Consider the following 15,471-nt stretch of genomic DNA (forward strand, 5'->3'; position numbering starts at 1 on the left):
AAAAACCTGCAAGTAAAACTGTTGTCTGTACAGTCACACACACACACCCCTACAACACACACACTACACATATATACAAAGATAGCACACTAATTGCAGTAAAAAGCAGAGCTGGACAGGTCAGAGCAGCAAACACCTCTATAGTCCCACTCTACTGGAAGAAGAAAGAAGCAGCTTGCCGCTTGTTGACAGTGAGTCAGAGCAGGACACCGAGCAAATAAATTCTCATTTCATCAGTCTGATGATGTCTGTAAGTTCTGAAATATCAATAACCTTAGAGAAGAAACTGCTGCTTGCCATCAATCTGAATAGTTTATAAAACCATCTAAACAATTTGAAATCCAGAATTCTTTGCCAAAAAGATTTGAAGGGAAAAACCTTGGAGACAGCTGCTGTTGATGTGGGCTTGTATTGGGTTGATTTGGATAGTTTCTTTCCCTTAATCAATAAAATCAAACATTGAAAACTACTTTTGCCATTTGTTCTGCTTGTCCTCGTCAGACATAAACATTTAAGTCCATTAAGAAAGCAAAAACAGAAGAAATCCATCAGGGGGAAAAACATTTAAATAGCACTATGCAATCCTAAATGACAGACTGCTAATGTTATGCAGAATATCAGACATCAATTAGGACAATATGAAAAAAGCAAAGTTGAACTCCACTGCTAAATGCAGAAACAGCTTCTCATAAGCAAAAAACCTTATTAAAATGTTGCAAAATCAGAAGTCACGGCTTCTTTTATTCTGGATAAAGGTGGGTAGGCTGCAACATTCTGTTACAATAAGACTCAGTCAAAGTGAAATAAGGAGGCCCGGGACTTTCACATGTCCATTTTGATTAATTACATTGATTTTAATGTGTTAAAATTTTTGAGGAAATTAATCACACTTTTTTTTGGTTTTCACACATTCTGATTAACTGCAAATGTAATGCACAAGCAGCATCTGGAAACAGCAGCGATGGACGACTAAGCCGATTCTGTTGGCCTCCTGGGGATTCATTCTGCTTCAGAAAGCGATCTCTTGGGATTCAGTTGTGCTAAAAGCAGTTAGTCTGTCAGTGAAGCTATCGCAGCCTGAAACAGCATAGTCTTTTCTTATTAGAACGAGATGAATTGTGATTAATTATTTACAGGTCCTGCAAATACTTTCATTAAAAATGTTAAAATATCTACATACAGTAGGTGTGCAGAGCCTATTTTATTGAGGTAAAGTTTTTGATTCAAATCCAATTAATTAATTACACACCCTGCAATTAACTCAATTAAAAACTTTAATCAGAGTCCGACCAGTAGGAATGAGCCAAACTGGTTACTGGTTACTGGTTACTGGTCACGCTGCTACAGTGAAAGATTCTCTGTTGACACAAGTGATCATTTCATGTAGAAACAACTTCAACCAAAACTTTAACATCATGTCCACTGTCAAAACAAAGACCTTCAGAGGCAATGACATTTTGATGATTGCTCTTCTAAAGAAATTGGAATTTAATCAAATTGTTAATTAAAAAAAAGAAAGACTTTTTTTAATGTTGACAGAAACTAACTGTTCAAGGGCCAGTAGCTTCACCCGCAGGACGAATCCGAGTCTAGAAAAATTGTTGTCATAACTACAGAAGTTATTCTACTTTAGTAAATCTACTGGGACAGGCAATTTAGAAACTATTCTGAGAAATTCCTCACTAGCTCGATACACCAATTCTGTAAAATAATCCTAAAATGTCTTTTTTCCTTTTTAAATATATACAGAATATTTATTTAGCAAATGACTATAAAAAGGCAGCATGTGCAGTTTAAAGCATTCCAGGTGTGGCACTGACTCAGCAATAAGGACTGGGATAAAAATGGAAATCTGTTGGTGTTTTATAGAACTTCCCACCCTTGGCTGGATGTTTTCCTCCATATTAAACATGGAGGATTTGTCCTTGGGTACAGGTGAGCTTTCCTGGACAACAAACTGCTGCTGTTGCACAAAGTTTTGGAAGTCACATAAAAGAATGCTGAGGAGTCTCTTTCCAGATATCTGTGTAAGCCTCAAACTTTTAGAGCAGGGGTACCCAGACTTTTTGAGACCAAGATCTACTTTTTCTCTCACCAGCCAGCTGAGATCTACCTCATGACACGAAGACATAAAAATTGTAAATTAAACTCTATTGTCTTATTTTATGGGCGAATAAACATCAGTTATAGCAAAAATAATAAAGTGATAGAAAACCTAATGCAGTTTCTTCCTCAGTGAGACTCTGTCACTGGGAGGAGGTTACTGGTTTCTCAGTCACAAGCTGGTTGCAAACCTGAGGCCAGCAGGTGTCAGTCAGTTATGGTAGATCTGAACTTTGACCTCAATATGAGAAGCTACAGACTGATAGGAGGAACCAAAGAGCTCTGTAAAGGTAAAGGCAAATCTTCTGAAGTTGGGATATAATTAATTTAATTTCACATAATTACCAGGGTAATTATGTGCCCATTTGTTTATTACAACTTAATGAAATATATTTGTCCTTTTTGATGTTTGTTGTGACTGACGTAAACTCACAAACAAACGAGGTAATTAATCCAAGTTTGTCGTTTATTGAAGGTTTAGAAACTACAGCGGCTGTAATGCGCCACAGCAAAGGTAAAATAACCTGAACAGGTGATCAACTCAAAACCACTCGTACCTTTTTACTCTCTCTTTCTTTGTCGTTTAAGCACACCCGTTGCCGTGGCAACCGCCTGCACCCCGCAAGCCGAGCAAAGATTACGTTAAAAACATAACATTCAGTCGTTACTATATCAGGTTTCCCGGCTTGATATTTATTTCTCGATTATTAATAAGCCTTCCCTGAACACAGCGATGGTTGAGTAGCTAATTTAAACTCCTGCTCTGCTAGTCAGTCGATCTTTGAGTCGCCTTTTTGGGTGTTAATGGAACCGAAACGCACTGAATTGCACAACACCTTGTTGAAACAATAATTACTGAGATTATTAATTTTAACAGGTTTTGTTGATTTTATTATTCTTTAATGAAGCTACAAACGTTTAGGATCTTAGTGAATATTTTGGTAAGCGCGTCAGAAGAGGAAGTGCTGGTCTCAGCATCCTGCGGCGTTCAGTTTGTCACCTTACTGCCGAAATCGACTCAAAACCTTTCCGCGATCGACCGGTCGATCGCGTGCGTCTCCATCTTGCGTACCTTCCTTGACGGAGATCGCTGGTTTCTTCTGCCTCAGACCCAGGAGGATGAAGAAGAGGACTAGTGGGATGAAAATTTCAAATGCCAGCACCCACTGCAGAGGAGAAAAGACAAGAGATGAGAACCTTACTGAGTATCTGCTGATGAATGGGGCCGGGGCAGCTCTGAGTTCAGCTCATTGCTCATATGAGATAAAGCAGGAAGAACAAGAAATATTCCTGTGCTAAACTCAAAGTGTGACCTTTTTCTTGTCCTCTCTCTTATCAATATAACAGAATAAAATACTGCAAGTACCTAAGAAAAAATTAATCTCTTAAGTGGATGCCAGAGCTGGCTGCAGAGATGCCAAGTATAGGAACCAATCCAGAGGCTAACCCCAACCCTAACCCGTTAGATGATGAGATTTAAAATAAACAGGGTAACTCTGGAATCAACACTATTTCTGGTCATGGAAACTTCAGCTCACATCAACATGAACTCACACAAACCTGGAACTTTCCAGATGTGCTTCAGCTGCATACAGACATTCATTTAATCCTCAACGTCATTTCTCCACTTCACTCTCCAAGAACTGGAGAAAAGTGGAGCATGATACCAGAGTCACATGAGGACACTGACCGCTCTGCCTGACCCTGAACAGGCCTCTCTTCTTACATTGTTCATCCAAAACTGTGAGAACCATAAAGTCCTTTTGTCTCTGCTTTCAGCACCCGCCAGAGAACACGCATGCGTGCACACCCCCACACCCAGCCTCACACACACGAAAGAGAGAGTCATAAACCAACAATTGTCTCTTGACAAGTAACCACTGACAACCAAACCTAAATGATTCAAATACATTCAAAAGATTACAGGCATTGTGCAAGCTGCAGCAATACAGACACACCAGCTCTGAATGTCATGAAAAACTTCCAAGATTTTTTGTCCCTCAGTATGTATGATAAAGAAAATGAAACATACAGTATATCGTATATAGACTCAGTACACAAAGAGTGGAAGATTTCAAGCTTTTATTTCTTGTAATTTTAATGATTAGACTTTACAAATCATCTCTCAAAAAATTAGAACATTGTAAAAAAAAAAAAAAAAAAAAGTAAAGATACTTTATTCATAGAAAGTTGAGTGGAGGGGAAAAGTGTGATAGGAAAAGATGCACCAGCAACAGGAAGAACTGAAGCATTTGGGAAAACTTCACAAGGTGTCAGAGCGCAGAGACTCTCCACACATGGAAGACACATGTCCCATTGCTCATGTCCAGAGACTGAAGAACAAGATGACATCCTCCATGCCACGCCACACTGATGCAGTAGTTCATACAAAAGGAGGCCCAAACCTGTACTAACTGCATTTAAATTACTATACTTTTGTCTTATAGATATTTGTCGGGAGTATGGGGTACCGGGCCCTTTGATACGGGCTGTCAGGTCCCTGTATGACCGGTGTCAGAGTGTGGTCGGCATTGCCGGCAGTAAGCAGGGCTCGTTTCCGGTGAGAGTTGGACTCCTCCAGGGCTGCCCTTTGTCACCAATTCTGTTCATTACTTTCATGGACAGAATTTCTAGGTGCAGCCACGGTGTTGAGGGGATCCGTTTTGGTGGCCTTGGGATTGCATCTCTGCTTTTTGCAGATGATGTGGTCCTATTGGCTTCAAGCAAAGCTTTCACTGGAGCAGTTCGAGTGTGAAGCAGCCAGGATGATGATCCATGCCTTCAAATCCGAGGACATGGTCTCCAGCTATAAACGATAAATCAATTAATCACACGATAAATTAAAACTATCGACATCATTTTAATTATCGGCATTATCGTCTCTTCCGGCCTTTTTCTCTTTCTTGTTAATGACACTGAATGAAAAAAAGGCTCAACTCCGGTGCTCTCCACTGACACCCCGCCCCTTCCTCATTTCCCTAGTGTAAAGCCCAGCGCACACTACACGATCCATTTTCAAAACCTGACAGACCACACATTAGCTGACAGAAATCCTAGGTATAAAGGTTCGATCGGGTTCGTTCTTGCCGTGTGGTGTCCAACAATGGCTACAAAATAATGGCTATAAGTCCAGTGAACTAATTTTAAAACCAGGCATTAATCAATGCTTTACTACAGTCTACCTGCAATGCATGTGGCTAGTGTCAGCGTAAAGTTCTGACTGAATGAAAATCATTACGGTAGTAATTTCGCTCCAACTCCTCCTCTTGTCATTTCTATATTCTTTGCATGTTGAATAAACATTAATGTTGTTTCCACATATCATCTCCGATGTCTGCTGGACTTCGGGTTGCGCCATATCAGCTGTTTGGGATTTCCCTCCGTAATTTCCCCTCAGAAAGCACGAGGAGAATCCTCGCTTTCTGATTGGCTACCTGTCACATTCAACAGGCTGCGTTAAAACTCCCAGTCGGGGAAAACCCCTGATTTAGATCAGAGCGGCAACGACGATCTACCGTAACACACCACACAATCTTAGAAAGACCAACGTTTTAAGATTGTCATAAGGGGAAAAATAGGAGCAAAAAATCATGTAGTGTGAATTATTGCATCTGGTAGTTGGATGTGCCCATCTTCTCTATTACTGAAGGGCAATATAGTATACAGACTTTATAATCTGCACTCTTTTGGTTGAATGCAGTATTTATTTCCACTTTGGCTTTATGTTGTTTAGTTTTTTTTCAAATGAGTTTTTTGTTAATGGAGACTGAGAATCCATTTTATTTTTGTTTTTGGTTGTTTTGTTTATCAGCTCCAGTGTTAAGTGTTCTTTTGAAAATAAAGTGTATCTTTGACAAGAAATCGCATGCATTATTACGTCATTTTCATTAAATCAGTGTAAAAAGGTCTTCAAACAATATTATTGTTTATCGCAATAATTTTTGAGACAATTAATCGTTCAGCAAAATTTGTTATCGTGGCAGGCCTAGTCTCGAGCTGTAAAAGGGTAGAGCCTTCTCTGGGTCGGAGGGGTGTTCTACCTCAAGAGGAGTTTAAGTATTTCAGGATCTATAGTCATGAACTTTGAGTCATGACCGAAAGAACGAGATCACGGACAGAAGCGATTGAAATGAGTTTTCTCCGTAGGGTGTCTGGACTCTCCCTTAGAGGTAAGGTGAGAAGCTCAGTCATCCGGGAGGGAATCAGAGCAGAGCCGCTGCAGCTTCACATCAAGAGGAGCCAGTTTAGGTGGCTCAGGCATCTGGTCAGGATGCCTCCTGGACCCCTCCCTGGTGAGGTGTTCTGGGACGTCCCACCTGGAGGACATCTCCCTCAGGAGAAGACCCAGAACATGCTGGAGGGACTATGTCACTTGGCTGGCCTGGGAACACCTTGGATTTCCCCCAGAGGAAATACCCCAAGTGGCTGGTGAGAGGGAAGTCTGGGCCTCTCTTCTTAAACTGCTACCCAACCCTGGATAACCAGAAGGAAAGTAAGATGTATAGATAGACAGATGGCTGGATGGATGGACATTTTCAATAAAAATTAACCTTGTTTTATTGATCTTATGTAATATTCTAATTATCTGTTACAGTAAATTTTGGATTTCCATTATCGGTAAGCTATAATGATAAAAATTGAAAAAAAAAAAGATAAAAGAAAAATAGACTTGAAATATTCCATTATGGGTAATAAATGTATGAGTTTCACTTTTCTGTATTGAGTAATAAAATATTACTTTTTCATAAATGTTAAATTTTGGAGCTGTTGTTTTAGATAAATGTTGGTTTTAGATAATCCTCTTGGTTTAACTGAATAAAATCAAGAGTGTGTGGGCTTTGAATAGAACTGCTGGCCTCAATGAAATTCCTGTACTTCTTATTGAGATTTTAATCTCAATAAGAAATGATTTTAATAAGAAAGCAGCTGATTCTGCAGACACACATTTACATGTTAGAGGTCATGTCGCCTGGAGACAATTGGATGTCATTAACTAATGCCTTCAATTATTCATGGCTTCCCTATAGTGATAGTGAGTAAGATCCCTCATCTTGAAAGTACCATGGTAAACCACCTGAGTGAAGTTGGCCCCCCCACCTTCTTCAAATCAGACAAAATTGGTGTCAAACGTTTGTGCTACGTTTGTGCTGGTTTGTGCAGCAAAGATTTTCATTTGTGCAGCTATCATTTTAAAGATATTAAGAAAAAAGTTCTAGGGGTCATCAGAGGTCAACCAGCCCCCCGACCTTCTTCAAATGAGACGAAATGGGGGGCAATCAACTCGGCTACGTTTGTGTAGCAAAGAGAACTGTTGCTGTCGATCATAACATTGACCTCAAAAGGGCTGAGTACATGCCAAGCACATGTTTGGTTATTTTCTTATTTTTTGTATTTAAAAAGTACAGTTTGTCTAATAGCACCCTCTAGTGATCAGAAGCTAAGATACAGGTCACCAAGATTGTTTTGGGAGGCATTGTAGCAACCTGTTCATTCGAAATAAGACCAAGTTTGAATTGAATTTCTTCCAGGTTAAAATTAAAGTATTCATATTCGTTAGCAACTTACAAAATGATAGCAGTACAAATTAAAATTTTTGCTATACAAAACATAAAATATTTAATATATATATATATTTTAAATACCCCTGGAGAACATTTTTCTTTATATCTTTAGAATGATAGGAGCACAAACGAAAATCTTTGCTGCACAAACGTAGCCGAGTTGATTGACACCCATTTCGTCTGATTTGAAGAAAGTTGGGGGGCTGGTTGACCTTTGATGACCTCTAAAAACATTTCTTTATATCTTTAAAATGATAGCAGCACAAATGAAAATCTTTGCTGCACAAACCAGCACAAACGTAGCACAAACGTTTGACACCAATTTTGTCTGATTTAATAAAAGTGGAGGGGCTGGTTGACCTTTTGACCTTTACCTTTTCCTTAATATCTTCAAAACCGAAGCAGCACAAACGAAAATCTTTGCTGCACAAACCAGCACAAACATAGCTGAGTTAATTGACACCCATTTCGTCTGATTTGAAGAAGGTGGGGGGGCTGGTTGACCTTTGATGACCTCTAAAAACATTTCTTTATATCTTTAAAATGATAACGGCACAAACGAAAATTTTTGCTGCACAAACGTAGCACAAACGTTTGACACCAATTTTGTCTGATTTGAAGAAGGTGGGGGGGCCAACTTCACTCAGGTATGCTGGTAGCAGTTTGCTTGACTTTAAAATCTGATCTGCTCCTGTTCTTTCAGGACCACCATCTGGCAAACGGTGTCAGCTTTCTGTAGTCAATGCTGCTTCTAAAAGAACAGCACATACTCGTACCATGAACATGAATGTCACAATATTTCTGGGACTGTATTGATTTATATTAAATATTCTTAATCCAGGGTGGAATGCTTCTGCAGCAGTGTTTCACTTGAAATCTGTACACAATTGGCTATTTTAAGTGAAACACACTGATATCCAGGGGTGGAAATTAAACAATGTCTCTACCAGCCACAGTGGCTGGTAGAGACATTTTTTTACCAGCCACTCAGACATTTCACCAGCCACTGTTTTTTTTTTCTTCTTTCGATTACAAACCCCTCAACTACAAGCAAATTATAGAAAATGTATAATTTATTCTTAACTCTATGAAAACCGATTTACTGACAATAAGTTTACCATACAGATGTACATATACAGAATAATTTAACATAAAGCATGGACACCTTAACAGGGTTGTAGTGCAATAAGTTCATTTGAAGTAATTACTAACAAACTTTAACTACACAACCCTAACATTCTTGCAATCATATGTTGAACATTTCAAAATTTTGGCAACAACTCTCCCTGATAGTATTTATTAAAGATGTGTCTAGTCATTTCTAAAATATTTTTAAATTGCATCAACAGCTGTTTTGTAACTGTTTTATTTGTTTTCCCTTACCTATTACGTTTTCTATTGAAATGAACAATTATTTCTAAAATATCTCAGAACATCTTCATTATTAATTCCACGGGCCATCATCATCATCATCGTCATCATTCCTGTGTTATTCCAGAGTTTGTCTGACTACCTGGAGCTTAGTGTTAGCTTCCCCCTCACACACACCTGCCTTCCTGCCTGCATGAAACCTTTTCTTTATGAACATTTTCACTCCTCCTTACCGGGCAGCAGCAGCTAACCTGAACTCTTCCTCAATCTGTCCCTGGTCACGTCTCTCTCATCATCCTCCTCGACAATAATAAAGTCCCTGAATCGCTCATTCCCTCTCCTTGTCTGCTACTAAATCTCCTCCAATGGTCAAAGTTAGTGTGGTAATTAACATATCGGTTAGTTTGACACATTTTTCTGAATGGGCTTATGTGCTTTTTAGCTTTTGTGGTAGTTTTTCTGACCTGCCCCATCTCGTATCCGCTCATTTTCTCGGACTCCGGTTAGCTGAACTGGCGCTATTTATAACTTCAGAGGGGAGGGGCGGGCCAAGGAGTATTGAGGGATTTCATTGGATAAGCCCAATGAAATCCCTCAATAAAATCAATAAAATCAACCAATGGGCTGTCGCGGTAAATAAAAATGAGATTTAATATAATTTTTTTGTTAAATTATGACAGCGAAGGGCTGCCAGATATGGACAGTAAATGCATCAGTCAGTCCTCCCCTGGACAGAAGTTCAAACTGAATGCAGCTTTTTTTTTCTGTCCAAATTGTCAACCCACCACAGTGGTGGTGCGTTGCTCCAATTTACAAGCCACTTCATACTTTCACCCACATTTGGCCAGTGGTGGGTGCTAATTTCCACCCCTGCTGATATCAAACAAACCAATAAAATATTTGCCATTTTTAGGCATTACTGATGCTGCACAGTTCCATTCAGTTTATTTATGTAGCACCATCCACAACACACATTTACAAAATAGTGAATTTAATCCACTTATACAGACAAATCCCATGACCAGTGCATACATTCTAGCTGCACTAAGTTACCAAACAATGCAGTCACATTAAGTTCGCTGTTTAAAACCCCCCAGCAGATTGTATTGAGCTGCTGACTTACATCACTCACTCATTCTGGACGAATGCTGGCAACAGTAGACAGACTTGCATTGCCTCATTGATTTTACACCACTCTCTCATATAGGTCATGCATGTAGTGACAGTGGAGATGAAAAACACCCCTTTAACAGGAATAAATACAAATACAACTTTTGTATTTATAGATACTGCAGTGTGGCTACACAAGGTTTTTGGGTTCATGTTCCTTCAGATTGTTTACCAACCCTCCATAGTGCAAGCTTCTCATTTGTGTTTATCTTTGGTTCCATATTCTGTTTATTGAATCTTTGTACTGACATTATGAATCTTCATATGAGCAGAGAAAACATTAGAAACGCAGTCAAACTTTACATTTCAACATCACAAAAATCAGTTTACTTGTTCAGTTTGCTAGATCTTGACTTGAGTTGTTAATAGTTCTATCTGCTGCTGGTGGCTGAATTCAGATTCTCGTGTTTTATGGAAAGTGTCATGAATTCTACATATATTCTACAAGGGACCACAAACAAATTCACATTTAATTATTTAAAGATCCAGTTAAAAACAGTTAATGGACCTTCTTTGCAATAGAAGAACTCACTAACCTTGCAATTTAAGGATATACAGTATATGTACAGTATATATAAATATTCATGCATGTTTTATATACATTACAGTCAGGCTTCATAACGCATTTATTGCCTGTGTACGGTAATTATTCTGAAGACATGAGTTTAACCTTTCCAAGCCGTCCTCTCAACCATAAAACCAGTGAATCTGGAGTATTTTCCCACTAATATTGAAACCACTGAAGGTTTTTCCACCAGACAGAGCCAGTCTGTCCTCTGGGGGCAGGGTACATATAGCTGACAATAACAATAAGGCTGAGCACCTAAAAGTGTCATCAAGATGTAGCAGCAGCTATAAACAGTTAGGGGATGTTTGCTGGCACAAGATAAGATTCTGTCAAGATTTTTTGAAGGCTACGCAGGAGCTGTGACATTTGCTTCCAGAGTGCAAGCATCTGCCTCACTTAGCCAAGATGCCGTTCAGCATCAGTTACCTAACTGTACTCTCATTTACAACCCTGAGCGAGGTGAACCACTGATTTGAAGGTCCTAGGAAGACTTTGAAATGCTTCAAGAATCTCTGACTGCTTCTGGCCTTGCCCTATGATGCCCTTCTTCTCATGCCCTCCCCAATCGTCTGCACGTGACATGGGTGAAACGAGACGATTTTATGTTTATTGTCCATGTCTCAATTCTCACAATTCTCACGCTGGACATTTGTGGAATTTTTCACGCTGGGTGGCATGGATGTTTGCCATTTTCGGTCACAATTCATGTCGACAACTTTATCATTTTGAATGTTCGTGTTTTAACTGTCTCGAGGTCCTTCTGCTGGAACCTCAGAAAGCACACAATGAAAGCCCTTGGCGGGACTCCAGGGCTAGTTGGGAGCAGTAATCGATCAGCATGCTCTAAATCCAGCCCCCCCTGGAGAATCTCAAGGAGAACAGTAGTCAGAAACAATATGGCATATTTACCTTCAACACATTTCAGGAAGCCCAAAATGCATAGATGGGGGCAGGAGTCGCAGTGCTGCTTTGCCAATTCCTCCAGCATATCCACAGGAGTCACCATTCTATTTAGTCTTGTTAGCATGTCGCAAACGTTTCTACAGCTCTTCTTGTTTCAGACAGGTCCTTCTTAATGTCTGCAAAAATATTTGGCTTGGTCATTCAGGATTTTAGTTTGATTGTTTGCCAGTTTCTGAAGAAGCTCATCCATTTTGGGAATGGAGGGGGATCCGTTCACGTCTTCCTGAGTCGGTGATGGCTAGCTTTTAGGCTAGTAGCAGCCCTGGTACCTTACTGCTATTGGGAGGCGGTTGCATCGTTTTCTGGAGCTTCGGCATGTCCACGCAGCATATAATCGTCAATCTGCAATCCATGGAATGATATAAAAAAAAGAAATGTAAAAAACTATTGTATTACTTCAAAAATGAGTTGGCAGTGCCGCGAGCTCCAGCCTAAGAAGCCATCACATGACCCTATAGATTCTGTCATTTAATGGGTCCTTTTCAACAAGCACCATGTCAGATGAGCAGGTACAGGCTGCAGGGAGACTGTCTATGTCAGAAAGGAGCCACATGTACTTGTGTCCTTTATTCTTGTCCCCCTGAACTGACAGAACATCCACCAAGCTCTCCTGCAACCCATCACTATAGATACCAGGACAATTTGGACATGAAAGATTTAAAAAGTCAATTTTTTTAAATAAACGCCTATAAAGTAACCAGCAGTGCTGATACGGATTCAGGCCTGGTACTGATTGCTTGAACTAAGTATTGAACTGCTCTATCATCTGGATATATGTAAAGGCAAACGGTCATAATGTTATGTATAACTGATGTAAAATACTCAAGCTCGTATGTTCAGTGTTGGACAAGTTTATGATTATCGTCCTCAGTTTCTGCTGGACAGTATCTTTTAACAGGGCAGAGACAAATATTTGTTTTAGTGAGGCTATGTAGGATGAAAGACAGTTTTTGATACGTTTGTGGGAAGTTAGAAGGAGAATGAAGAACAGCTACCAGAGCCTGATGTCTTATCTTAAGAAACTTATCCAGTCATCCATAACATCTGACCCTGTAAAGACATTCAGAACAAATGAGACAGTGTCACTGATATCTATCAGCCTGGAAAGGCTTCATTTTGTAACCCTTTCCTTTCACTAGAAAGGATTATGATATAGACAGTAGTGAAGAAAAGGGGTACTGCCATGAACTGCTCCAGGTGTGGCCATCCTAAAAAATTACTCCAAGTGCGCTTTGATTCTATTTAAATTAAAAAGTACTTTATCCGTCTCATAGAGAAATTAAACTAAGATTATATTTTCACTATAAAAATATGAACATGAACCCCATTGTACAAGTTGATCGGCAAAGAACATGAGCATCCACCATAGTGGACTGCAAAAGTTAAAGCTGCCATGCCAAAAAAGCTAACCACACTTTAGCTGTTCGCACTACCCTGGTGAAAAGTAAATATTCTAAGTATGTTAAATTTTATCATACTTGAAGCCGGACTAAGTCTTAGTCTTATCAAGAATACTGATAAGACTAATCATCAGTGTACATACAGTGTAAGTATGTTATTTTGGAACAACAAATTTTGTGCTTAGTGTATTTTAATAGTGATTAAATTGTAGAAAATCACAGTTTAAAGTGTACCAAGTGTGCAGTGATGGCCAAATGTTTTGAGAATGATTCAAATGTTAATATTTACAAAGTCTACTGCTTCAGTTTTTATAACGGCAATTTGCATTGCCGTTATGAATGCAAATGTTACGCTGCCGTTGTCAGCGTAACAGCAATTAATTGCAAAGTCAATATTTGCCTAGAAAATGAACCTTATCCCCCAAAACACATTTCAACTTCATTGCAGCCCTGCCTTAAAAGGACCAGCTAACATTGTTTCAGTGATTGCTCCATTAACACAGGTGTGAGTGGTGATGAGGACAGGGCTGGAGATCAATCTGTCATGATTAAGTAAGAATGACACCACTGGACACTTTAAAAAGAGGCTGGTGCTTGGCATCATTGTTTCTCTTCTGTGAACCATGGTTACCTCGAAAGAAACATGTGCAGTCATCATTGCACTGCACAAAAATGGCCTAACAGGAAAGAAAATCGCCGCTAGAAAGATTGCACCTCAGTCAACAATCTATCGCATCATCAAGAACTTCAAGGAGAGAGGTTCCATTGTTGCCAAAAAGGCTCCAGGGCGCCCAAGAAAGACCAGCAAACGCCAGGACCGTCTCTTAAAAGTGTTTCAGCTGTGGGATCGGGCTACCAGCAGTGCAGAGCTTGCTCAGGAATGGCAGCAGGCAGGTGTGAGTGCATCTGCACGCACTGTGAGGCGGAGACTCTTGGAGCAAGGCCTGGTCTCAAGGAGTGCAGCAAAGAAGCCACTTCTCTCCAGGAAAAACATCAGGGACAGACTGATATTCTGCAAAAGGTACAGGGAGTGGACTGCTGAGGACTGGGGTAAAGTCATTTTCTCTGATGAATCCCCTTTCCGATTGTTTGGGACATCTGGAAAACAGCTTGTTCGGAGAAGACAAGGTGAGCGCTACCACCAGTCTTGTCTCATGCCAACTGTAAAGCATCCTGAAACCATTCATGTGTGGGGTTGCTTCTCAGCCAAGGGAGTCGGCTCTCTCACAGTCTTACCTAAAAACACAGCCATGGATAAAGAATGGTACCAGAATGTCCTCCGAGAGCAACTTCTTCCAACCGTCCAAGAGCAGTTTGGTGATGAGCAATGCCTTTTCTAGCATGATGGAGCACCTTGCCATAAAGCAAAGGTGATATCTAACTGGCTCAGGGAACAAAACAGAGATTTTGGGTCCATGGCCTGGAAACTCCCCTGATCTTAATCCCATTGAAAACTTGTGGTCAATCATCAAGAGATGGGTGGACAAACGAAAACCTAGGAATTCTGACAAAATGCAAGCATTGATTGTGCAAGAATGGACTGCTATCAGTCAGGATTTGGTCCAGAAATTGATTGCGAGCATGCCAGGGAGAATTGCAGAGGTCCTGAAGAAGAGGGGTCAACACTGCAAATATTGACTTGCTGCATTAACTCATTCTAACTGTCATTAAAAGCTTTTGTTACTCATAATATGATTGCAATTGTATTTCTGTATGTGATGACAACATCTGACATACACACATGAAAACCAGAGGGCAGCAGATCATGTGAAAATATAATATTTGTGTCATTCTCAGTACTTTTGGCCATGACTGTACTTTCACATGCTTTTTTTGGAAGAAGTTACACTTAGTATACTTTAAGTATTTTGCTTTTTATGTAATATAAACATGCTTGATTAGTATATTTTGAGTGTACTATTTTTGTGATTGAATTACATTTAAAATATATTTAGAATGTATTTTCAGTATATTGGCATTACATATTTTATATATTAGTAGTGTGATTACAGTATGCTACAGTTACACTATTGGTTTATTATAATTGCTAATGAAGTACACTTCTCGGTTACTTATCAATATCTTTTATTATGGCCACTTTGTACATTACATGCTTAATACACACTACAGTACTGCAAACATATTAGGCTAAAAGAACACAGAAGGATCAACTATAACACACTTTCCGACAAAAACAAATTACATTGTGCTTTCAATATATTACCATTTTTCAAGAGTACATTGACAATATACTATCACAGAATTGTACAAACTGTCAATATATTAAAAGTTTATAAACAACATGCTTATGAAAATTAGCACAATAAAACAATAG

At 39.4% G+C, this 15,471-nt stretch overlaps 1 protein-coding gene across 7 annotated transcripts in view; it reads right to left on the reverse strand.

Moving 5' to 3' along the window:
• abca2 (ATP-binding cassette, sub-family A (ABC1), member 2) overlaps window positions 1-15,471 on the reverse strand; it is a 147,644-nt gene that overhangs the window by 116,858 nt on the left and 15,315 nt on the right. For 4 of the 7 annotated variants that reach the window (XM_028034938.1, XM_028034936.1, XM_028034941.1 and 1 more), the window contains exons 2-3: window positions 3,176-3,269; window positions 61-63 (exon numbers count right to left, since the gene is read on the reverse strand). In XM_028034938.1, the coding sequence (XP_027890739.1) occupies window positions 61-63; window positions 3,176-3,269 (97 nt within the window). Of the gene's footprint in view, window positions 1-60; window positions 64-3,103; window positions 3,156-3,175; window positions 3,270-15,471 lie in introns of those variants that run through there. The other 3 variants (XM_028034937.1, XM_028034943.1, XM_028034942.1) reach the window with 2 other exon arrangements.

This window comes from Xiphophorus couchianus, chromosome 12, assembly GCF_001444195.1.
Source record: "Xiphophorus couchianus chromosome 12, X_couchianus-1.0, whole genome shotgun sequence".
Lineage (NCBI taxonomy): Eukaryota > Metazoa > Chordata > Actinopteri > Cyprinodontiformes > Poeciliidae > Xiphophorus > Xiphophorus couchianus.